Here is a 23,792-nt window from a genome sequence, read left to right as displayed (position 1 = left end):
GGAGATGCATTCAAAAGAGATTTGGGAGATCAAACATATAAGACTTGGAGACTGCTTAAATATGGGAGGACGGGGAGGTCAAGAAAGATGGCTTTCGGCCAGGTGCAGTGGCTCACAACTGTAATCCCAGCACTTTGGGAGGCTGAGGCAGGTGTATCATATGAGATCAGGAGTTCGAGACCAGCCTGGCCAACATGGTGAAACGCCGTCTCTACTAAAAATACAAAAAAGCCAGATGTGGTGGTACACGTCTGTAATTCCAGCTACTGGGGAGGTTGAGGCAGGAGAATCGCTTGAACCCAGGAGGCGGAGGATGTAGTGAGCCGAGATCACAGCCTGGGAGACAAAGTGAGACTCTGTCTCAAAAAAAGAGGGCTCCCAAGTTTCCTGGTTTGGGCAACTGAATGGTACCTGTGCCACAGGCCAATTGCAGTGGGCTTGAGGGTGAAATCTGGGGAGAGTAATTAAATGAGGCCAGAGAAGATAGAGGAAAGGACCTACATAGACCACTCAGCTCCCCTATTTTGATGCAAACTGCATGTCCATACCTGGTTGAGCTCAGGACAACACACACCATAGGAACCGAGTAAATGAATGTTGGTGAATTAATTTTATAATGTGATAATCTAAAGTGAACTGTGGTGCTGATGCCTACAAACACTGGGCTCGGCTTGAAGAACCCAGCAGCCTCTAGAAATGTCCTAAGAGAACATCTTGATGAGTAGGAGACATGAAAGCAGAACTGTGAGTAAGTCCTGATGGCATACAAATCCAGCATCCTGTTCAGTTCTGGACTCTCTCAGAGATTGACATACTCCATATAAACATCTGATTCTTATTGACTTTAATGGGATTCCCTTGCAACCCACAGATTCTAAGTTATTCCCTAGTAGTTATAATATTTGTAGGAGATGTATTATTTTACCCTGGATTGGACACTGAATGCTGTTACACTGAATTCTGACAGTAGCAGAACACAAAACAAGATCATCTTGTACTAGAATGCCACTGTTACGTGTTGATTTCTTGTAAGCCTCAGAAAATAGGTGTCTGTAAGAAAAGAGAATGTTTTAAAATAAAAGGTATTTAAATATAGTCTAAGAAATATCAAACATAATCTTCCTGTGGTATTTGTTTTGTTTTTTGTTTAATCTAAGGTCAGAGTATTTTCTTTTGGGGAGGAAGGGATAGTTTTTCCCAGGTCTGGAGATTAAACAATTTAGTAGGCATTTCACGTTCCGCTCACAAAAAGGGGATTTGCATATGAACTTGTTTCGGCAAGAAAACACATCTGAACGTATTTCATGGGAACTATCTTTACCCACGGCAGCTTCTTTTGACCATCTTCTTCTTTTCTTCCCTTCATCCCTGTAGGTCACCGGATTGAAACTGTCTCAGGACCTCGATGATCTTGCCATTCTCTACCTGGCCACAATTCAAGCCATTGCTGTAAGATACTGTAATGCCATTTTTAAAGAGACTTGGAGCCATCAGTATACCCTAGGCCACCGGCTCCCCAAGATACAGCACATGCTTTTGTGACAGAGATTCTTAATTAAAAGATTGTTTGCAAAAAAGAAATTCTTATATGTCTGGAAGGAAATGTTGATGAAAGGCCTCACCTGCTTTAACTAATAACCTCATGTAACTAAAAGCTGAAAGAAGTTAAAATCTGTGAAGATTATACTTGTCATTTATCTAATTTGTCTTCTAAATTTAATTAAATAGAAGCAAGCAAGCAGATGCTATGTATGCTCGCATTAAGAAATGTTGTTAAGAATGTCTGATTTATAAAATACATTATATTGTTCACTTTGCAAAAGGATTCATGATAGGGGTCCTTTAAATAGGAAGCTTCCTTAGAACATGAAAGTGTTTGTTTTTTGATAATTAGCTGCTTAACGTGAGGTTAGGATGATTAGGGAGGAAGAGCAGAATTTACATCTAAAATGTTAGGAGTTTCTAAACTAAAGATAAATCAGAATTGGAAATGAAATCCTAAAAGCTTAATTATTGTCTAAGGAATCTTCTTATCTAGAGGTGGCTATGGACGGGCTACAAGAGGGTTCTAATCCTGAAATCACATCCAGAAGGTTGTGTGTGCGCATATGTTACAAAGTGCATTTTAGGAGAGTAGATCATGGCCTTCAGGGTCTCACAGCAGGTATGTACCTGAAATTAAGTTAATCCAGTGAGGCTTAGCCACTTCTGAAAAGAGAATAGGAATCAACAGAAAGAAAAAATCAGTTTATCTAATTTTGATTCAAAATTTATTTTTCAGTAACACCTGTTTAAGCAAATATGTTTAATGCTATATGTACATATATGATATTCAATTATTGTGTTTCTTCACACAACTGTTTTCATAACTTTATTCCTTTAAATGATCTGTATACTTATTCACACCACCAGCAGAAGTGCTTTTTTAATGCTCAGATTTATCCAGGCACCACGTATGTACAATAAAGAATGGAACTTCCCAAATAGTAATAATACTAATACCGAAGGGATATACCTTCTTTAATGCAACTGCATAGAAGTATGGAGTCAGTCAACTTGATTAAACATCCCTTTTAGATTATACACTAGTTTTACTATATCTTCCTGAAGCAATTTTCTTATTGGTCTAATGGCTTGGCCAATTCAGTGAAATCAGTCAGATGTCTTTATGCATGGAAACTTGGTCAAAAGCACACAATTCTGACAGCTATAAAAATGCAGGAAATGAATAGTAAGATGAAAATAGAGAAAAAAGTGTGCATCAGTAGTAAAGATAATTATTTAGCTGTCCGGTTTTATAATAATGATAACGATGATTATGATGATAATAATAAATGAATTAAGAGGGTTTTTTGGGTTTTGTTTGTTTGTTTGTTTTGTTTTTTTTGAGGCAGAGTCTTACTCTGTTGCCAGGCTGGAGTGTAGTGGCGCCATCTCGACTCACTGCAACCTCTGCCTCCTGGGTTCAAGCGATTCTCCTGCCTCAGCCTCCAGAGTAGCTGGGACTACAGGTGTGCGCCACCACACCCAGCTAATTTTTTGTATTTTTAGTAGAGACGGGGTTTCACCATATTGGCCAGGATGATCTCGATCTTTTGACCTCGTGATCTGCCTGTCTCGGCCTCCCAAAGTGCTAGGATTACAAGCATGAGCCATCGCGCCTGGCCAAGTTAAGAGGTACTTTATATTTGCCAAGCACTGTGCTAGATACATTGCACACATTATCTGATTTAACCTTATTACGTAGATATTATAATCCCCATTCCACAGACTGGAAACCTAAGCCTATGTGTGATTAATTAACTTGTGCAGGGCCATATAGTTTGTGGCAGAGGTGGGATTTGAACCCCCAGCATTCTAAAACAAAACTAGACATGTGAAGTACAGTCATCTGCTACATAACGTTTTGGCTAATGAGGGACTTCATATATGACAGTGGTCCTATAAGATTATAATACTGTATTTTTACTGCACCTTTTCTATGTTTAGATATGTTCAGATACACAAATATTTACTATTGTGGTACAGTTGCCTACAGTGTTCAGTACAGTAACGTGCTGTATGGGTTTGTAGCCTAGGAGCAATAGGCCATACTCTACATAGCCTAGGTATGTAGTAGGCTATACCATCCAGCTTTGTGGAAGTACAGTCTATGATGTTTGCATGACAAAATCGCCTAACCATGCATTTCTCGCCATGTATTCCCATGGTTAAAGTACACACGACTGTACTGAGGAACTTTTGTTTTCTGATTTGTTAATGTTATTGTATAAAAGAGTCCCATAGTGGAATGAATAGTTTATATTGAAATGAATAATCTTGGAAAATCAGAATGGTGTGATACTCCCCCTTTTGAGCACATGCTAAGGGGAGGACATGAAGGATGAGGCCAAACAGGATGGACCAAGGGGCACCATCACATAGTGGTAATGATAGTTACCTTTCGTCAGACACGACTGTGTGCCAGGCACCAAACAGAGTACCTTGCCTACTGGTAGCTTAACATTGTAACCCTGTAAGTAGATGGGTTTGTTCTCATTTTACAGACAAAGGGAGGATCATTTGCCAAGGTCAAACAGCTACTGGGTGGTAGTTGGAATCTGAACCTTTCTCCATCTCACTCCCAGGCTCCTGCTCTTTCCACTTTACCATGCTGCATTTTCGTTTGATCTGTTTGTAAAAGCTACATGGGTGAAATAAGCTTTCAGATATTCCTAAGAATCGTTTTTACTTAACATATATTAGAAAATACCATTAATTTGGCCAGGATTGTCTCACAGAGGTCCCTTTCCTGGTAAGAGTACTGCAGCAGAAGTCCAGAAATGTATAAATGAGGTTAAACTTAATGCAGGCAGGAGAGGGGAAGAAAAAAAGCCAGCTACATTTTCTCAAGTACCACACACTTGGAAAATCAATCTTGTATTTAATGGGCCGTACATGTATTAAAAGCTATCATATTTATTCTGTCCATTGTCTTAATGACCTTTATAATACCATGAAAGGAAGGCATTTTAAGACAGAGATTTTTCTCGATAAGGCTTTTTTGTGGAGTCAAGTGAATTGTGAGGGGTTCAGTCTGTTTTGCAAATGTATCTGAGTGTGCTGATCTTTTAGGCAAAAAAAATGTGCATTTTAATGAGGTATTCTGATAACAGATATTTTCCCATCATGTTCAACTTCAGAAAAAATATTTTGTTTCATTAGCCCTGAATGTTGCCAGAACACGTATTTGTTGTCGGTCATCTGAAAGTTAAGCAAATTTCTCTCTATATGTAGTCATATCTTTGGGTGCTATTTTGTTGAGATGAAATGAAATTAAAGAGGATTGTAATCAAGTTAACTTGGGACTGTGCAAAACCCTCCATGAAGTAAAATTCTCTCTTGAGCATGCTTAATTGAAAGACCTGTCAGCCACCCAGTTTATCCATAGCCTGTTCATCTATAGTTTCCTTTGCAGAACAGACCCTTAAAAGGTACTATTTGCATTTGAAGTCTCTTGATTTGCATTCGGTTCTGTACATTCCCAGTGGAATAGCCTAATTTTAATTTAAATTTCTCTGTGAAAACATTTTTTCCAGAAAGGTGAGCACAAAATCATTTTCACACAAAGCCCTTTGGTGGGACATTTCAGTAGGGTGGAGTATTACACAGATTGGAGTCTGGGACACCGAAAGGGGAGGTCCTTTAAGGAACCGCCAGACTGAGTGGGAAATTCCAGCCGACAATACCACATGGGGGAGAGACAGGCTATCTGTCACAGCCCCTCTCGAGGGAGTGCCTCTTATTTGGATCATTTCTTTCCTTTTCCCAGGAAATGTGCTTTGTTTTATTCTTGTCTCAGGCCTGCTAATCACGTGCCCCTAAGTCCCTGGTTTTAGAAATATCAAAGATACCAGTTTTGCCTGACATTTCCATACAAATTAGGAGACAGCTATTCTCCCATCCCATACAGACTGTATTGCTTAGTCAAATTATATATCTCCTAAATGGGGATAACAATATGCAGGTTTCACATTTGCCTTAAGATTAGAGATGCGATTAAAGTGCATAGCAGAGTGCCTAGCATGTAGCTGATAACCAGAAGAACTCTCCTTGTATGTACCTTTCGTGAGCTGGACACTCTTCTACAAGTTTTACCTTTGCTGCCTACAGCAGCAGCCTTGTATGGTAGGTATTATTAGATTTCATCAAGCCTAAGACCACATTTTTAATTTTTTTGCATGTTGACATTTCTGACAATTTATAGAATTTTTAACTAAGTGAATATGATACTATTATTCCCATGGCAAAAAAAAAAAAAAAAAAAATGGCAATTGAGTTATAGAAAGGTTAAGGTATAAGAAATATGTGAAATGCCTAAATGCCAGCCTGAGTTTTTTGAATTCAAAACTCAGGCTCTTAGCTACTACAGATTCATGCCGTTAGAGCAGACTGGGGTTGCCCGGAATCCACAGGCATCAAATGATCCATGGTGGACTTCAGGCATCTGTAGACCTCCTGAAATTATTTATAGTACTATTTTGTATGTGACTTTTTTTTTCTGGGAAGGTCAATAGGTTTTGGCATATTCTCAAGGGGATTCATGACCCCCCAAAAAGCTTAACAAAGAACATCTGGGAATGATCAGCCCTAGTTAGTATGTAGGATCTGGCCTTATATGGCACAACATGTTTGAATTTTTCTAAACACACTACATCTGTGGATTGTTTTTGGAGGCCCAGGTTTTACCTAATCCATATTTTTACCAGATTCATGAATAGCTTCAACAAACCCTAAAGACCTCTGGGCTAGAACTGCTGTGTCTTTTGCTCCTGAACTGCCCCTGTCCCTCATGATTTATGCCAAAGCAATTAGCATTTCATGTCCTATAGTTCCCAGATCACCCTCTGACCACTCCTGTTCCCAGGTTCCCCCATCCCCTGGGGTGACAGCTCCCTAGACAGCCTTGTCAAAGCAGGCTTCATTTACCCTTTACTCCCCACCCCCACAGGATGTGAGGTCAGGGCAGCATCCTGCTGACTTCCAAAACCCTATTCCTCACCTTGGCTAAACTCACTACATTCCTAGGTTTCAACCTGAACAATACTGTCACATTTTCACTAAAAAACAAGATATTGGCTCATGCCTTCTTCTTGGTGGCTATGCCATCTGTAGAGACACATTGGCCTCCCAGATCCTTGACTTTCTTATCTCTTCTGACTTCTCTTCCCTCCCCTTTAGCAATTCACTCCCAGGTCTACACCTAGGACTTTGACATCTCCCCAAATTGCTCAATCTCTAAACATTTCAAAGACTCGCTACCCACCAAAAAAATCCTCTTCCTCTATTCTTTCTGGAGCTCCTTTCTCAGGCATCATCATGTGGCTGCCCCCTTAAGGCCACATCACAGTTCATCTTCTTGTTTTTAGTCCTCATCCCAAATACATTTTGATTTTTGAACTCTAGTTTTTGAACTTTCAAGTAAATTAAGATTTTTCAGATGTTCAACTATCTTATCTAAAACTGAAGAATTCTACATTAAGATTCGCTTCCATAACTTTAAGGCAATGTTCTCTTCTCAAACAATAACGGGTTTTACTGAGTTTAATGAACTTAGAAAGACAGGGATGAGGATAATGTGCTTTAGGAAGATATTAACATGTAAGGACTGAGACACAAGGCTGAACTGAAAATATGGTGAAGCCCTGAAACAACCTGGGAATGGATTTGGCTCAGAAGCCTCCTTTTAGAGAACCACTACCTGGCTTCAGGTAATAGCAAAGGTAATTTTAGCCCGCAGCCACCCTGAAGCCTTGGATATCTTTATGCAATTAGAGACTTCTTTATGCAATTAGAGACTTCTTTACATGATTCTGCTGCTGGATTTTTTGGTGCTTTTTCTAAGGAAAAAGCCTTTAGTTCCCATTTAGTAAAGGAAGACTGACCAAGATACCATTGACTCTGTTTTAGAGTAGTATTGCAATCACTCCTAATACAAGGCCTGGGCTATAGTAGACACTCATTAAATATCTGTTTGAATGAACTATGTTACCATTAACTGTGTTGACATTGTCAACTGTTTTTGTCAGTGTTGTGTAACTACTGATAGAAGCAAATGGTGTAATTAAGAGGGTTTTGGAATCAGTCAGGCCCAAGTTGAAATTCCCACTCTGTGATTTAATTAATGTTGTGATCATAGACAACATAGTCTCTGTGAGTGTCAGCTTTCTGAGATAGTGTATGTAAAGCTCTTAGTACAGTGTCTAGCACTCAGTAAACATTTAAGAAGTGTTCCCTAGTGTTTACTTATGCAACTATACTGATGCTATCTTCTGCTTCTCCTTTCAAGTTGGGGACTCGCTTCATTATAGAAGCCATGGAGACAGCAGGGCACTCGATCAGTACTCTTTTCCTGTGTGGAGGCCTCAGCAAGAATCCCCTTTTTGTGCAAATGCATGCGGACATTACTGGTAAGTCTGGGAAGGAGGAGAGAAGGTCATTTTTGGCTTGGCAGCAAATGGGCATGGCCCAGTTCTGGGTGAGGTGAGATTAGGAGGATATATGTGGTATGCTAGATTATTAAAATAACCCTGAAGTCTTTATATTCATGATGGAGAAAGTGACTTCTATGTATATCCAACCATTGAATAATGGTGAGAAATAACACAAGAGAAGTTGGCCAGGACTAGATCTTAATTCAAGCGTTTACACAACAGTTTTGAGTACCTCTTCTGATCTACATATTGTGGAGGATATTGAAGATATGAAGATGAATAAGGCATGATTCTTGCTCCCCACCACCCAGGAACTCAGGGTCTATTGAGGAAGGGAAACAGCAAACAGGCATATTAAAGGTAGTATGGCAAAAGCTCGGAGTGAGAAAAGTACAGGGTATCATGGAAACATAGTGAGGCACCTTGTCTGGTTTGGGACCTAATGGCAGCTCAGGGCATGTGGTCTGGAAGAAGTGATAAGAAAGCTGTCTTGAAGAAAGAATGCAGAGGCTGGATGCTGTAGGATCTGTGGGTCTGGTTGCAGACTGAATTTGAGCCCTAAGACCCTGCGATCCTGTGATTCCTTCTCAGCTCATCAGAATCAGGGATCATGATAAAGGTGCAGGGAATCACAAATAATGGGCTGAGCTCTTTGTGATATTAGCAGACAGTGGAGGAGAAGGATCCTTATCAGAGCCCCTAGAACCCAAGGAAGGGGCCCCATTGGCAGGAGGCTTTCTCCAGGAGGTCCTCCAGGAAGACCAGGAGGCATCAGGTCCAGAGAGACAGAGGTCCAGGCCCCTTTTACTCCTTGCCCCTCTAGTGTCTCCTGGGGACTGGTGTTCTCTCCCGGGACCCATTCCTGGGTGGACAGGTACCACCAGGGCAGGGCAAGGTGAGGGAAAGTAGGGGAGGATTGTACCCATCCCATAGTCCCAACTGCAGCCTGATAAGAGCCCACTTGATCCTACCTACATTTATCATGATCCTTTGCTGTCTGTCATCCCCTACTTTCTTACCTCTGACTTCTGGGCAGGTCAAAGTCCCTGCCCCATTATATCCTTGTTCCCCCTCCAAACCACACAGATTCCTGCAGGTGAGAGCCTTGTCTAACACGATGGATGTAACTGATCTCTGCACATCATGAGATGAAACTAAGTAAGTCATTTATTCCCAGCCTAGAGATAAGCAGACTGAGGCACAAGTCTGAGGACAGTAAGAAAAGCATACAGTCTAAGGGCAGAACTATTGGGATGTGAAGTATAGAAAGTATTACCATTAACCAAGCCCCTACTATGTGTCAATGTGAATCACGCTGTAGACACTTAATCCTCCCATGCCACCAAAGGGTAGAAATTGGTGCCCCCATCTTACAGACAAGCAAGCTGATGGGTGGGTAGGTGAATTAAATCGGCTATCTAAAGTCAAACAGGCAGTACGGGGCAGGACCAATATTGTAACCGTGGTGTGTCTGGGCCCACTGTCCCTTTATATTGTACTGCTGACCCAGGTTTCTCGACTTTTCTGCCAAGTTTATAACCGTTTGATGATGACCCCTCTTTCCTGAGGTGTCCAAAACCCTACAGAAGTGGGCTTTTCAAAGCAGAAGGAGGAAAGACATAAAAAGAGCCCAGATTGCCTTATAATTGCCCTCAGGAGAAAACCCATAACATTTTATCTAAAAATCAGTTGGCTGGTTCAGATAACTTTCAAGCTTAAAATTTCATCTGTGACATTCCAATTTCTAGCCTTTTTTTTTTTTTTTTTTTTTTTTTTTTTTTTTTTTTTTTTTTTTGGTAGAGACAGGGTTTCACCATGTTGGCCAGGCTGGTCTTGAACTCCTGACCTCAAGTGATCCACCCGCCTTGGCCTCCCAAAGTGCTGGGATTACAGGCGTGAGCTACCACACCCGGCCCCAATTTCCAGCCTTCTGATAGCCAAAAAGCTTCCTATCTGGATGCAAGAGGAAAGATGAAAATCAGCTTTGGACAACACAGTACTCTAGAAAATGGGAAACAGGGCCTCCCAGAGCAGAACAGCTAGCTGTGAGTGACCCCGGTACTGACTCGGCACTGCAGCCCTGGACTTTGTGAAAATGGGTCATCTTCCAGGCCCTACATCGCTGGGCTGACTCAGAAGCACGGGCGGGGGTGAGGGGGGGAGTGCAGCGGCTTCACAGAAAGTTCTGCTTTGGAAACTGTTCTCCTCTAGGCTGTTGAATGAAAAGGCTGTTAATCGTTATTTGGATTCCGATTGAAACTGGACCTTTTGTCTCTAACTATGGACCAGTTACAGTTCCAGACAAAGGGACCTTTTCTTTAGCCTGGAATTCCTCTGCCTTTGGGAGCCTGTGACTGACAAGTGATGGCAAAGTGCATCTGCCTTTGAATGCTTTGGGTTCTGCTAAACTCATTAATGCATCAGATAAAATAGTTCACATTCCAGCCAAAGCCGCCCTCTTCCTCTCCTTCACCCAGCACTCAGAGAAAAGAACACATTTGCATTTGTCCCTGTAAAAGGCACGTACACAAGCAGCCAGTATAGAGGTAGTGTCATTGGTGCCTTTAAACATTGTATTGCTCTAGTTTTCCTACAGAGACAGAGTTAGGGAGGACTGTTGACCTGGAACATGATTCTCAGAAATGCATGTGAAAAACACGTTGGAATTTGGGAGATTTTTTTGGAGATAGTGTGGAACAGTGGAAGAAGCAGGAGATCAGCTCTGTGACTTTGGGCAAGTTACTTTACCTCTCTGAGTCTCAGTTCCCTCTTCTGAAACAAACAAACACACAAAATTTTCATCTCCCTCATGTAGATCACTGCTGAGGAATAAATGCTCGCAAGTTTGTGAGCATCAAACTCTGTGCCTAGACCAAGTAGGTGATCAGTAAATGTTAGTTCTCTTGTTCCATCTAGGAAGCCCCATGCCAAAAAGAAAGAGGGACATTTGAGGAAAAAAAAAAAAGCAATTTATTATTTTGAAAGTGAATCTTTGCCATGTTGAGAACAGCCTGCTCTGTACAAGCAGGGAGAGCAGGGCTTTGCCAGCTTGGGAAATGTTGTCTACATGAGGAGGAAGAACCTCCTTGTACCCCGGTCATTTGGTTAACTGTGGTTTCAAGAAATACTTGGTATGTACTAAGTAATTGTAAGTTTGCCCCACTGACTTGGGACTAAATGTTCCTTCTTGTAAGCTTTATTTTTTAGTACTGGTAGTTTCAGTAGGGGTTTCCCTCTTCTGGTCTTACTCATTATTTTAATTATTTGTTCTTTCATTTATTCACTCAAAAGCATTCTCTGAGCACACCAGTGTGCCAAGCCCTGAGGTTGGCCCAGGGATGCTAAGAAGAACAGTCATGTCCATCCAAGAGGTTCTTTATAAAACACAGAAAAAGTGCCCTTGGTCTTATGACCAATATCCAGAGTGAGTAGAGTGGGGACCCAGAGGATAAGATGTGTCAGTGTCAGTCAGGTCCAGGCAGAGAACAGATACACCCTCCAATTAGGTTAACTGGAGGGAAGTTGAATAAAGAGTCAGTGTACAGAACTGTGGGCAGGGTGCTGGAAGCCCAGACAACCAAGAAGTACCTTGGGATACTAACAGCGTTTCCACCCCTGGGCTTGCAAGGGTGAGGGTAGGGAGCAGGCAATCTGAGCCTGGTGGGATGTGTGAAGAGGGCAGCCCAGCAGAAGCTTAGTCAAGTATGTACCCAGAGGGCAGGGGCCCACAGCTGTGATCCCCACTGGCCAGTCTCCCAGGTACAGAGTAGGTGGAGGGAGGAAGGGAAGAGGTAGGATTGGTCTTAGAGGCAAATGGAAGCAGTGGGTTGATTTCACCCTGGGTAACAGGTGTGAGGAGAGACTTCAGAAGTAAGGTAAACTTTAAGAATAATAACTAATGCTAATTTAGTGCTTTCTCTAAGCCAGGCAGCATTTGAAAAGCCTTATTATAATAACAATTTTAGTTCTCACAGCACCTCTGAGATAGGAGGAATTTTAACCCCATTTTTCAGATGAGAAAGCTGAGGCACAGAAAGGTTAGGTAACTTGCCTAGGATCACACAGCTAAGTCAGTGGGGAAGCCAGGATTCAAACTCTGGCAGTCTGGGTTCAGAGCACTTTGAGCAGCAACTTGAGAGCTGATAGGGGATTCACCAGGTTCACTTAGGTCTCTGGTTTGCAAGGGGAGGGGCCTGTGAGTAGTTGCTCCCTGCTCACAACTCCAGGAGCTTTTGGCAGGGTAGGAAGGCCTGGGAAGTAAATGGTGTTTGGAGGCACTGTCTTCAAAAACTCCCCAGGTCCATAGGGTAGGCTGGGTGGTCACAGTCACACACCCATCTGTACCATTCCTCGGATTCTTCAAAGGCTTGTAGTGCTCTCTCCTGCTGGGGTCAGCACAGCCCTTCAGTGTGGCCTGGCATCTGTCCTTGCCCTCTGGATGTCTGATGGGAACCTTTACTGTCCCTTCTCCACTTACCCAGTTTTTAGTCCAGGTCTAGTACATGCAGAGAGGCTTCACTTGCCATCCACCTGAATTCTAACAGTAGCAGCCATCATTTCTCCAGGCCTTACTGTAGGCCAGGAAATGTGCTAAGCACCAACTATGTGCCCTCTCACTAAGCCTCACAACACACCTGTGTGGTACATCTTATGATCATTCCCATTTTGCATTTGGGGAAACCAAGGCTAAAAAAGTGTAAGTGACTTGCTGGACACAGAGCTAGTGGAACCAGGAAACAAACTCAGGTCTGAGCTTCTCCCAGCATTCCCACCTGACACCATGTTGGCAGTGCCTTCAGCCCTGGCCCAGATGAGGGCTGGTATTTCTAAATTCTCTGGGATGTCTGTGGGAATTTGGTCCCCTGCCCTCTTTCTCTGGGTAGCTGGAGGAAAGAACTGAGTGGGGAGGTAATGGGATGTAGAGAGAGTGCCTCAGGAAAATCTCAGACAAGATAGGAAAAGAAATTTAAGCTTTGGGAAAATAACTCTTACAGCTTGAGTACAAGAAGGTTTTACACCACAAGGGTACCTCTGTAAAGTTTGCTGCCATCTCCGGATTAGCAGACCAATCTATACATTATAGACCTAAGAATCCTAAATTATTTCTATTAATCTTAAACCTACCATGAACCCTCAACCTCTGGGCGTTAGCATATGGAGGGCTCCTCCCTGCCTGGTGGACCCCTGCTCACCCTTCAGATGCCTGTTTAAGCCTCGTCTCCACTGTGGTCTGTGATGACCACTACCCCAGAAATGTGTTTCCTCATCATTCAGTCACTCACCGTGTGCTAGATACTGGTCTAATGCCAGGGATTCAGCAGTAGGCAAAACAGGGTCCCTCCCCTCATGTAGCTTAAGTTCTTGCAGGGGAGACAGACATTAAACAAGTAAGTAAAATACAATGTTGGAAGGTGGGATGAAGCAGTTAAGGGGGTAAGAAGTATTGAAGGAAGTTGTAATTTTAAATCTGATGGCCAGGGAATGCTCAGTAAGAAGGTGATGTTTGCAGAAACACTTGAAGGAGGGGCCGGCAGTTAGCATGTGGGCATCGAGGAGGAAGTGTTCCAGACAGGGAACAGCATGGGTAAGGGCCCCAAAGCACACTCAGGAAGCAGCAAGGAGGCCAGGACTATGTGGCTGGAAGGAGAGAAGGAGGATATCAGAGGGGGAGAAGTGGGGCCAGATCTGGGAGGGAGTGCCCCTTGTCAGCCACTGTAAGGACTGTGGCATGTACCCTGAGTGAGGGGAGAAGCCCCTGGAGGGATGAATCATACCCTGTCTTGCTACCTCCTTCCCTTAGCACATCTCAGTTAAAGAACCAACGTCCTGGTTGGAGAGAGAGTAGCCTTCCTCTCTCTCATCCGTCTCTCTCTGAAACCTGAATAGCAGGGCACAGTGCGACTCATCTCAGTATTCCCTAGGCCAGCAAAGCACTTAATAAATATCTCTGGATCTGAACTTGAATCAAATGGCAGGTAGCAGCTTGCAGAAGCCTGAAAAACCTGGGCACTGAGGTCTCATGAGTTGATATATATGGTGTTGGCTCCCTTGGGCCCTTGGCTACTGCACCAGCAGGCACAGGCAGTGAAATCTTTTAGAATCAAATAATCCCAAGGAACAAGGAAGGGAGGACTGTGGGGAGTCGGGAGGGGGGCTGCTGCTGCCTGATGTCAGGTGTTTTTGCCACTGTGGCTGCTTGCTGGCTCCTCATACTCCCCTGGCTCTGCTCCCTAACCAAGGTGTGGCCTTGTCCTGCGCAGGCATGCCTGTGGTCCTGTCGCAAGAGGTGGAGTCTGTTCTTGTGGGTGCTGCTATTCTGGGTGCCTGTGCCTCAGGGGATTTCGCTTCTGTACAGGTATGTGAAGACCAGGGGGTGGGCTATGGCTCCTCCCCTGTCTGAGGCCAACCTTCCTCTTGACAGCAGCTCGCATTTTACAAAACACATACAGGATATAATTAAGAAATGATAGGTTCCAGCCAGGGAAAGCACAAACACTTCTAGCCTCAGACATATTTATTGCAGTTTTCATTTGACTTGGCCTCAGTTCGTGTTGGTCGTTCTGTTTTTCTGTTGTTTTTGTTTTTTATTTCTTCTTTAAAATACCTTTTAAATTATTCCTTTTAAATTTCCCCTTGACCACTTTTCTTTGAGCACATGAAACAGGTAAGCCTCAAAACCTCAGTTTTTCGTGTGTATTTCAATTTTTAAAAGCTTATGGCAATCCCACCATTTTCCAAATACCTTTAAGGCCTCTATCAACAAGAGACACAAATGACAATGTTAGTATTAAATAAAAATGGAATTAAAAGGGAAAATAAGGAACAAAGATATAGGAAGAAGGAAACAATTTGGTGGCTGTGATTAGACACATAATTTGGCTCTGAGCTTCCTGGCAGCCAAGACAAAAAAGAACACATGATACATTGCATAATTCTTATTTTCAAAAAGAGGAAACATACTAGTTTCTGGTGAGAGGCAGAACTTTCCCTCCTACCAAATTGCGAAAGACTTTGCACACATGGGGCTCTGTGGAGAGGTTCTGAGTGCTAAAATAATACAGCAAGATAAAGAACGAATGTGGTGTGGAGGCTAGGAGCGCACAGGCTCTGGCATTAGACCACCTGGGCTCGAATCCTGGCTTGACTACTTGCCAGCTCTTGTGGCCTAAACACTCTTCTCTGTACCTCCACTTCTTTATCTGTAATAGTAATTAACAGTACATCATGAGTTCTTTCTGTGTGTCAAGCATGCTCATTTAGTCCCTGCAACAACTCTATTATCCCCATTTTGTGGTTGAGGAACCTGAGGCATAAAGAAGTTCAATAACTCAGCCTAAATGAAACGGCTAGTAAATGCCAGAATCAAGAAGTCTAGCTCCCACTTCTCAACTGAACGTTCAAGAGATATTTGTTCAGCTAAGCAGCAGAGTGTTCAAATGACGTGCACATGGTCTCAAGGTTAGGACTACAAGCCAGGTAGCTAGTAGCTCCGTAATTAGAGTTTCATGTATTGTGAACCTCTTAATGTGCCAGACACTGTGCTAGATGCTTTTTGTATAATCTTCCTAATACCTGTAACAATGCTTCATGAACCACAGAGATTGGGCAATAGAGATCCAGAAAGCTTACAAAACTTAAGGGTACACTGTTAGGAACAGATAGATGTAAAACTGTGATGTTGTTTTACTGCATTTTGGAAAATGTGGTACACTACACACTATCCAAGCCTCTGAAACTAATGACTGTGAATCTCCCTCACAAGGAATTAAATCCACTCATGAATTCTTGTGAGTTCTGAGTGAATCTTTAAACAAAGATGGTATAGTTTAACTCGACTTTATCTGGATAGTCTCGTCCTTTCTCAAAAATAGCACATGGAGTTATTTGTTGTTGAAAAGTCAATAAATGGTCAATTATTATTTTAATGTATCAGCTGACGGAGATGTTCTCACAATTAGATATCTTGCCCTTCCTGTGACAAATTGTAAAAGTTAAAACAGGAGGGATGCTTACTAAGGTTCTGCAGAGGTTACCCTGTGTTGCGAACTGAGTATTTGTATTCCTGCAAAATCTTCCCTGACCCTCAATGTGATGGTATATGGAGGTGGGTCTTTGGGAGATAATTAGGGTTAGATGAAATCATGAAGGCAGGAGCCTAGTCTCATGGGTTATGAAGGTCTGATGGGCCCTTATACAAAGACACCAGAGAGCTTCCTTGTTCCCTCTGCCATGTGAAGACACAGCAAGAAGTCCATTTCTACAAGCCAAAAGAGGGCTCCCACCAGACCCTGACCTTGCTGGCACCCTGATCTCAGACTTTGAACCTCCAGAACTGTGAGAACGTAGATTTCTGTTGTTTAAGTACCCAGTCTATGGCATTTCGTTATAGCAGCCTGAGATGAGACACCTCATTTAATCTTGACAGCCATCCTGCTTGCAGGATGCATGTTTTTATCCTTCCGTGATAGGAAACCAAGTTTCAGAGATGTTTGAAGTAATTTGTCCAAGGCTACACAGAAAGGGTAGAAGCAGAATTGAAATGAAGGTCTCTCTGGGTCTATATCTTATCCTGATTGTCATTCTTTTTCTAATGTGTTTGATTGTTTTTTCTTTAAAACTATTTTCTGACTTCTTAAGTGTTCAGTGGTGTATTTTCTGAAAAGAAATGCCATAGGTCACAAATCAGGAGATAGTCTGTAGCCCAAACAGAGAATAGCATGTCAAGATGAGGCTGCTATACCAGATGCTTCATACCATGACTTATGGCTTCATTGATATCTTATTCAAAACTGGGATCTCCAGCTCTAAAGGAATTCCACTTACATCTTCCCCTAATTGGAAGCTGAGCTTAACTCCACACTGACATCTTGGCTACGTGAGATTTGCTGTTAGTCTTCTGGAACAGAATCTAAGATATGGTAGATCAGATTTGGAACGGATGACTTGAGTAGCAGCTGCAAGGCTCACAGCGTTGTAAAGACAAGCTCATGTCTCCTGTTCAACCCAAAGATGAGTGTGCCTGTCCTGATCGTTTTCAGTAGACACAGTCTAGTACAAGGAGCCCCCAGCTGAGAGAGGCCTGAGGTTTTATCTGTTATCACTTACCTGACAGAATCCCCATAGTCTGAAGTTCTGTGCTTGCTTTACTATCCTCAGACAATGTCATTTGTTCTCTCTGGGTACTTGTTTTATTTGTCTGTTTTATGTATTTTTTTTTTTTAATGTTTAAATAAGAATTGCCACCCATATGGGACTATTGAGATAAAGAGCCTTTGAAAGTTCCAGTGACCTCTCAGGTGTAATCAATGTCATTAGAATGATAAAATGTTTGGAACTGCTTTGAAAATGAAAATGTATGTAGACTCAGCATCATTTGCTCCACTCCAAAGAAGAGAGGCCAACCTTTGTGCCTCAGGTCTGGGGACCAGCTCCAGATTCTGGCAAGGTGAGGCAAAACTGAATTGCTTTCTTTCTGTGATTCATATTTTCAACCTGAACTTCAACACAGTCTTTTCTTTGAACTTCAGAGACCCTGGCTTGGTTTGCAGGGTGCCTGCCTTTCCTTCCTTCAGAAAGTTGAGCAATTCCTGCCAGCACCTCAACTATTCCAGCAAGTCAGATGTTTTGTCTTCTCATGGACCACACATCTGGTGGTTAGATGAAGGATTTCACTTCTTATCTAGATAGGCCGATTTTGGTAGACTCAGCCAGAGTCACCTCCTTCAGATGCTGGGAAGGCTGGGAAGAATCCAGAGGACCCAGACGGTAGAGGTAGGGAAAAGTTTTATATGCTTGAGGAGACAAGGTTTCCGAATTTCATAGGCCCCTGAACGGTTGATTTTCAGCCAGGGGTAGAGTCCTATACCTTTCTTGGGTGATATCAATGGATCCACAGCTGTAGATTTTGCTTGTAGCTATTGTAGACTCTGTGTATGTCAATTCTGGGAGAATTTTATCAGGGAAAGGGAGACTATATGGAATTTTCTGGTGGGGCCTTAATGAAAGATTGGCCAATAACAAAATCTGTTGATATTGCAAATTTTGAAATATGCTGACAATTCCTAGCTTCCTTGTTCTGTTCTTTTATCCATTCAGATTCTTCTTCTCTTAGTTTGTCTCTGTCTCTCTTCCCCTGTCCTTTCCTGCTTTCTTTCCCTTTAGACATCTAAAGTCTTCTTACTATTTCTTCGTCAAATTCGGATCTCACAAAGAGACTGATACACCCATTTGTTAATTCTAAAGAATACAATGACTAATACTATCTTAAAGAGCTGTCCTTCTTTAGAAAGGGTGTTTTCCTTTTAGTAGTTTTCAAAACTGTGTCTTTACTAAAGAGTACAATCTCCTTGAGGACAAATATTCTCAAAGGCAAATCATGATCACCTTTATATCTGCAGTGTAATGAATAATATGGAATCAAGCCACAGATATGCTGCTCTTACGGTAAAAGTTTAGCTATTGAATAGGTGGGAGGGGACACAAAGAAGGCAGTCCACTTCCCCTCCCTTTACCCTTAGGAATGTGGAATCCCTGTAGTCTTGACCTCTGTGACCTTTCTGCTTGATCCCTCCCCCATCATCAGTAGAGTACAAAATGATCCTCTATAATTCTGAATATCTTGGAAAACAAATAATTATAACTAGAAGCTGAGAGTGTTCCATAACACTTCTCTAGGCTCCCAGGTCCTGGAAAATCAACAAACTGGAAAAAAACTAAGTTTATGAAATATCACTATGCTTACACTTTCTAAGCACAGACAGTTAAAAGATTCTAAGAAATACAAGGACAAATAAATAAAACAAGAAGCAGTTTCAAGTCATTGTAAGAGAAAACCCAATCAAATGGCAAAGAGACAGCAACATGAAATGACCCTCCACTTGCTGTTTCCTTCAGACCCCCTGCAGATGTCATTAACTTTCTGTAATTTCTTATCTTCAGGGGCAGTTTTTATTCAAGTCTTTTTAGACAAAACAAGCTTTAATTCCAACTGTGCTATTTGTCTTGAACCACTACCCCTCACCCTTGAAAAGAAGGAGTGGAGGAAGCATCTGAAGCAAAAATCAGTAAAAGGAGACAGTGACAAAAAGAAAATAAGCCCTTGGAATCAGCCAATTAATCACAGACCTTCCTTCCTCCCACTGTGTGAGTGTTGCCACTCCTGTAAATCACTGACTCCATGCACTCCCACCATCAACTTTCCCTGTCACGTTCCAGACAGACTCCTGTGTCTTCAAGACCAATACATGTAAGTGGCCAGTTGAGAGCTGTGATTACTCACCCTTTCTGTAATGTGTGCCCACAAGATAAACCATCCGTGCCGACCGCAGTGGTCGGTCTACCCTTGAGGTCAGTCCTTGCAAACATCCTCATTGCTTAGCTGAAACCTCTCCTTCTGTTCTTTTTCATGAAATTCACTTCATTTAGAGCCAGTTACACTTATCACCTGTTCTGCATTTCAGAGCCTATGATTTTTGTGTATAACATGTCTCCCATTCTGTTTTATTTTGTAAGAGTCAACTTTCTGTGACTGTTTTTTTTTTTTTTTTTTTAGCTCTATTTGGCTTTCTGTCACCATAAATACCAGTTTTGCTATTTGCAAACTAAAGCTGATTATCATTATCTTAGTTTCCAGAGGTTAGGAAAAACTGAAATACTTAGATGTTCAGAAGTATGGAACCATCCCATTTCTTAGTGCATTCAATTTAATTTACTTGCACTTTTTTTTCTTTTTCTGGAATAACATTTCATGTTCATTGGGGACAAAAATAAGAAAATGTAATTAAGATGAAAGAAAATATGAAAACATTTATCTTGTTATCCTAAAATAACCTATTTTAAATTATTTAGTTATTAACTATTTAATATTATGGTTTCTGTTCTCTTAGTCTTTTTGTACATATTTTTAAATCATTTTATAGTTTTAAATTACAAAACATATTATACAATACATAAAGTTTTATCTTTATAGACCTTTTTCCTATACTCAAAAATATGTAGTAAACTTCTTTATTTATCATTTTTGTAGGCTGCATAATTTTCTACCTGATAGAATATATTATAGCTTATTTCACCAGTCCTCCAGACTTGAATATTTAGGTTTTCTCCATTGTTTTAAAGAATGCTGCAACTGACATCTCTGTAACTAAATGTTTACACACATCCTAAATTATCTCTGTAAAATAAAATTAGAGGCATATAATTGTTCCAGCAAAAAGTGTGCCCAACATTTAGGGTTCTGATACATAGTAATAATTTATACTCCCATCAGTAGGGTCTGAAAACTCAGGGTTTACATTTCTTGTATATAAGGAATCTCTTGCCATGGATTTTAGTTCCATTTTAGTTCTGTTTAGCTTTCATCCCCAAGCCTCTTATAATCCTACTTATTTCACATATGGTCCTGATAGTATCAGCTTTTTTTTTTTTTTTTTTTTTTTAGTAGCCTTTTGCCCTTTGCTGCTTAAGCATGTGTTTCTGGATGAGATTCTGATTCCTAATTGAATAGATTCAGATTACTGATTGAATTTTCTGAGTATCCTGTCCCGTATGTCAATGTCCCTCAGAAAGTCAACAGAAAACTTTGGAATGGCATAATAATTAATCATTGAAAGAAGAATTCAATTCAGAATATGAAGTTGGACCTAACATTCGTTAGCCTTATTGCCACACCTGGTTAACAATACATTTTTTTTTTTAAGAGTTTTCTCGACCTCTCCGGGAAAAAAAAAGAAAAAAAAAAAAAAACAATAAAACAAAAATAGATCAGGTTCTGATTAGTTATAAAACCTCTGGTTCCAATCCAGTTTGCAGAATGATACCATGGATATGAAAGTCAAAACATTAGCTGAAAATTGTAATTTTTTAATGAAATTATTTCAATATAAGATACATATCATTTGACTCTCCTGTTCCTTACAGAGTGATCCAAGAACAGGACCTGTTACTTTCCATCTATTGTCATTCATAGACTCCTTGAAGCAACCCAGTGGTTGGTAGCAGCGACCTTTGTGCAGATGAGGACTCTGAAGCACAGAAATGTTGTATAACTTGTTTAATACAAAGCCCATGCTCTTTGTATTCCATCAGACCATATCCTATAAATACATATACATTGCTAGGGAAGTACACGATGGCAACTCAGACACCTCTCACAAGGTGGTATGGTTTATAAAAAATAGCATTACACATTTGTCATCATTCCTTGGTTGAGTGTCCCACACAGAAATAAAAATAAGCAGGGTGACCTCTTTGGTATGGAAATATTCTAATTCATTTCCCCAGAGAATGACCATACTCACTGGTATTATTTTGCTCTACTTATTTGCTTTTAATCATAATATATGCCTGTTTACTTTTTATAGACATAAAAAGGTAGATTTTAAAAATGCTCTTTAGGTAGATATAAAAAGCACTTTAATTAAGAACATGAATTAAAAGATACTTCAATAATGAAGTACAATAGATTAAGGAGTACTTTAATAGACTAAAAGAACTTGAATTAAAAGATACTTAAATGCTGTTGTTATTAACACAAAGATTTAGGCTAACAAAACGTATTTTCCCAAATATCTCTCTCACCTCCCCCCTACAATTTTTATTCAGGAATGTAAGAATTGGGCTTTTATAAAAGCAACCAATAGCTAAACATCTACTAAGTTCTTAGAAACTTTGAAGGATTACAGAACTCTCTTTCTATAATAAGATTTACCTGTTTGACTTTATTTTGTTAAATATGGCACTTCATACTGATGTAAACCTAAACAAAAATGTTTAAGATTTATCTCATAGAAAGAAGTGCCTGTAAGCAATTAATTCCTCACTCTAATTACTATTTATGCCTTTACTTTTTAATATAAACATTCTTTTTGGAATAAACTAGAAATGGGGTTTTTTTTTTTCTTTATACTAAAATAACTGATGAATAGCAATGAAATCCATGCTGTATAATATTCAACACAGTAAATTAAGCTATGGATTCAAATGAGAGATCAGAAAAGACAAGGCTTTTAGTTAAATCAGTAATATTCTGTGATTGCGAAAATTGCCTTGAAAAATACACACACACACACACACACACACATATATATACACATACTACTAGAAAAAGTTTGAGGTTCGATTCAGAGTGTGGAAGGTACAGTGTCTTAAAAGAGTTTCAGTTGCAGCATTTAGGCAAATGATCAAGAATATGCAGAAGAAAACAAAAGAAATCGCAATTATAGTTTCCTAACAGAGGTATTTGATCCTCTGCAGTGAATAATAAAAAACTAACATGCGCTAGGATCAGAATCTTGAGTAGCATGTATTTAATTGTATGCATTTCAAAGAAATTTGAACATTTTAAAAAGTTATACCATATTAAAAGTTGTATAGATCACGCCTGTAATCCCAGCACTTTGGGAGATCGAGGGGGGCAGATCACGAGGTCAGAAGATCAAGACCATCCTGGCTAACATGGTGAAACCCCATCTCTACTAAAAACACACACACAAAAAAAAAAATTAGCCGGGCGTGGTGGCGGGCACCTGTAGTCCCAGCTACTCAGGAGGCTGAGGCAGGAGAATGGCCTGAACCCAGGAGGCGGAGCTTGCAGTGAGCAGAGATCGCGCCACTGCACTCCAGCCTGGGCTACAGAGTGAGACTCCATCTCAAAAGAAAAAAAAAAAAAAAGTTGTATATAAAGACATTTTCTATAATATTATAATAATTTTACAAATGAGGAAACAGGGTTAGAGAGAGTAAGTGAGTTACCAAAGCCAATGGCTAGAAAGTGAGAGAGCCAGAATGCAAGTACTAACCTGAGATTCCCAAACGAAGGACTGTTCAGCTCAGCCACAACTGGAAATGGACTCTTACGTGGGTAAGTGATTACCATTATTTTAAAAACAAGTATCAGAAATAGTTGACAAGAATGTAAATGTATATCAAAATATCCCTTTGGTAAATGTTGGTGTCCTCACAGGTAAACAGAGGGCACCCTCAAATTAGACTAATTTGAGAGTGTTTAAAAGAGGGACTGTTTACAAAATTGCAGTCATAGAGACAGAGAAATCACTGGGAGAATGTGACCCTGGGGTTTGTAACAGCTGGGCCTGTAGAGGCGCGCGAACAGTGCAGTTACTGGAAGCCCAGAACAGAGGGCTGTGTGGAGACTGCACAGTGACCCTGGAAGAAAAGGGCTGCACTGTTAACCCTATTCTCCCTCTATTCTCCCTCTCTCTAATCTCCTGCCAGCCTCACCATTGGCTGGAATCAGAGTCAGAGAGCAAGGGAACCTGTTGATGTATTCTGTGTAAAGCCACATCTCTAAGCTCAGAGGAGGGTGGGAAGAGATCTTCAGAAGCCCTGGGAGATATTCAACTGAGTCACCCAGCCTGGACTATTCAGAGTGGTCTGCAGGCTAGAGGGCAGTCTCTAAATGGTTAGTTCAGGTTTGCTGTGAAACAAGGAACTTGCATCAGAATGTAAATCAATTATGTCACCAGGTGTACTGTTTAGTTCAGCTGTCATTTTATTCATAGCAGGATATTCTCAATTAAGGAATCTGTGTGCTGGTTTACATCCTGGGGCAAACTCCTTTCACCATTACAGACGGGCCCTTTGAATAGCACTGAACTAGAATCCTTGCTCTGTAGGTAATGATAAAAACACTGGAATCCCTTTCCTTGCTTTGATTTTCCTACCTTACCTTCTGCTAAAGAGAAGAAAACAAGTATTTGTCTGTACCTATCCTGAGCCTGGCACTGTGCTAAGGTACTTTAGATGACATTTAATTCTTGCAAGTTAGATAATTCACTTCATCTTTACAGACAAGAAACA

The 23,792-nt window shown here is 40.9% G+C and overlaps 1 protein-coding gene across 12 annotated transcripts in view; it reads left to right on the top strand.

The window, feature by feature from the left end:
• FGGY (FGGY carbohydrate kinase domain containing) overlaps positions 1–23,792 on the top strand; it is a 445,568-nt gene that overhangs the window by 342,958 nt on the left and 78,818 nt on the right. For 10 of the 12 annotated variants that reach the window (XM_007978542.3, XM_073007252.1, XM_007978541.3 and 7 more), the window contains 3 exons: positions 1,375–1,449; positions 7,829–7,949; positions 14,234–14,328. In XM_007978542.3, coding sequence (XP_007976733.1) covers positions 1,375–1,449; positions 7,829–7,949; positions 14,234–14,328 — 291 coding nt within the window. Of the gene's footprint in view, positions 1–1,374; positions 1,450–7,828; positions 7,950–14,233; positions 14,329–20,891; positions 21,850–23,792 lie in introns of those variants that run through there. The other 2 variants (XM_038000607.2, XM_038000610.2) reach the window with 2 other exon arrangements.

This window comes from Chlorocebus sabaeus, chromosome 20 (genome assembly GCF_047675955.1).
Source record: "Chlorocebus sabaeus isolate Y175 chromosome 20, mChlSab1.0.hap1, whole genome shotgun sequence".
Lineage (NCBI taxonomy): Eukaryota > Metazoa > Chordata > Mammalia > Primates > Cercopithecidae > Chlorocebus > Chlorocebus sabaeus.
The sequence above is the reverse complement of the archived record's forward strand: the minus strand, read 5'-3'. Positions and strand labels throughout refer to the sequence as shown.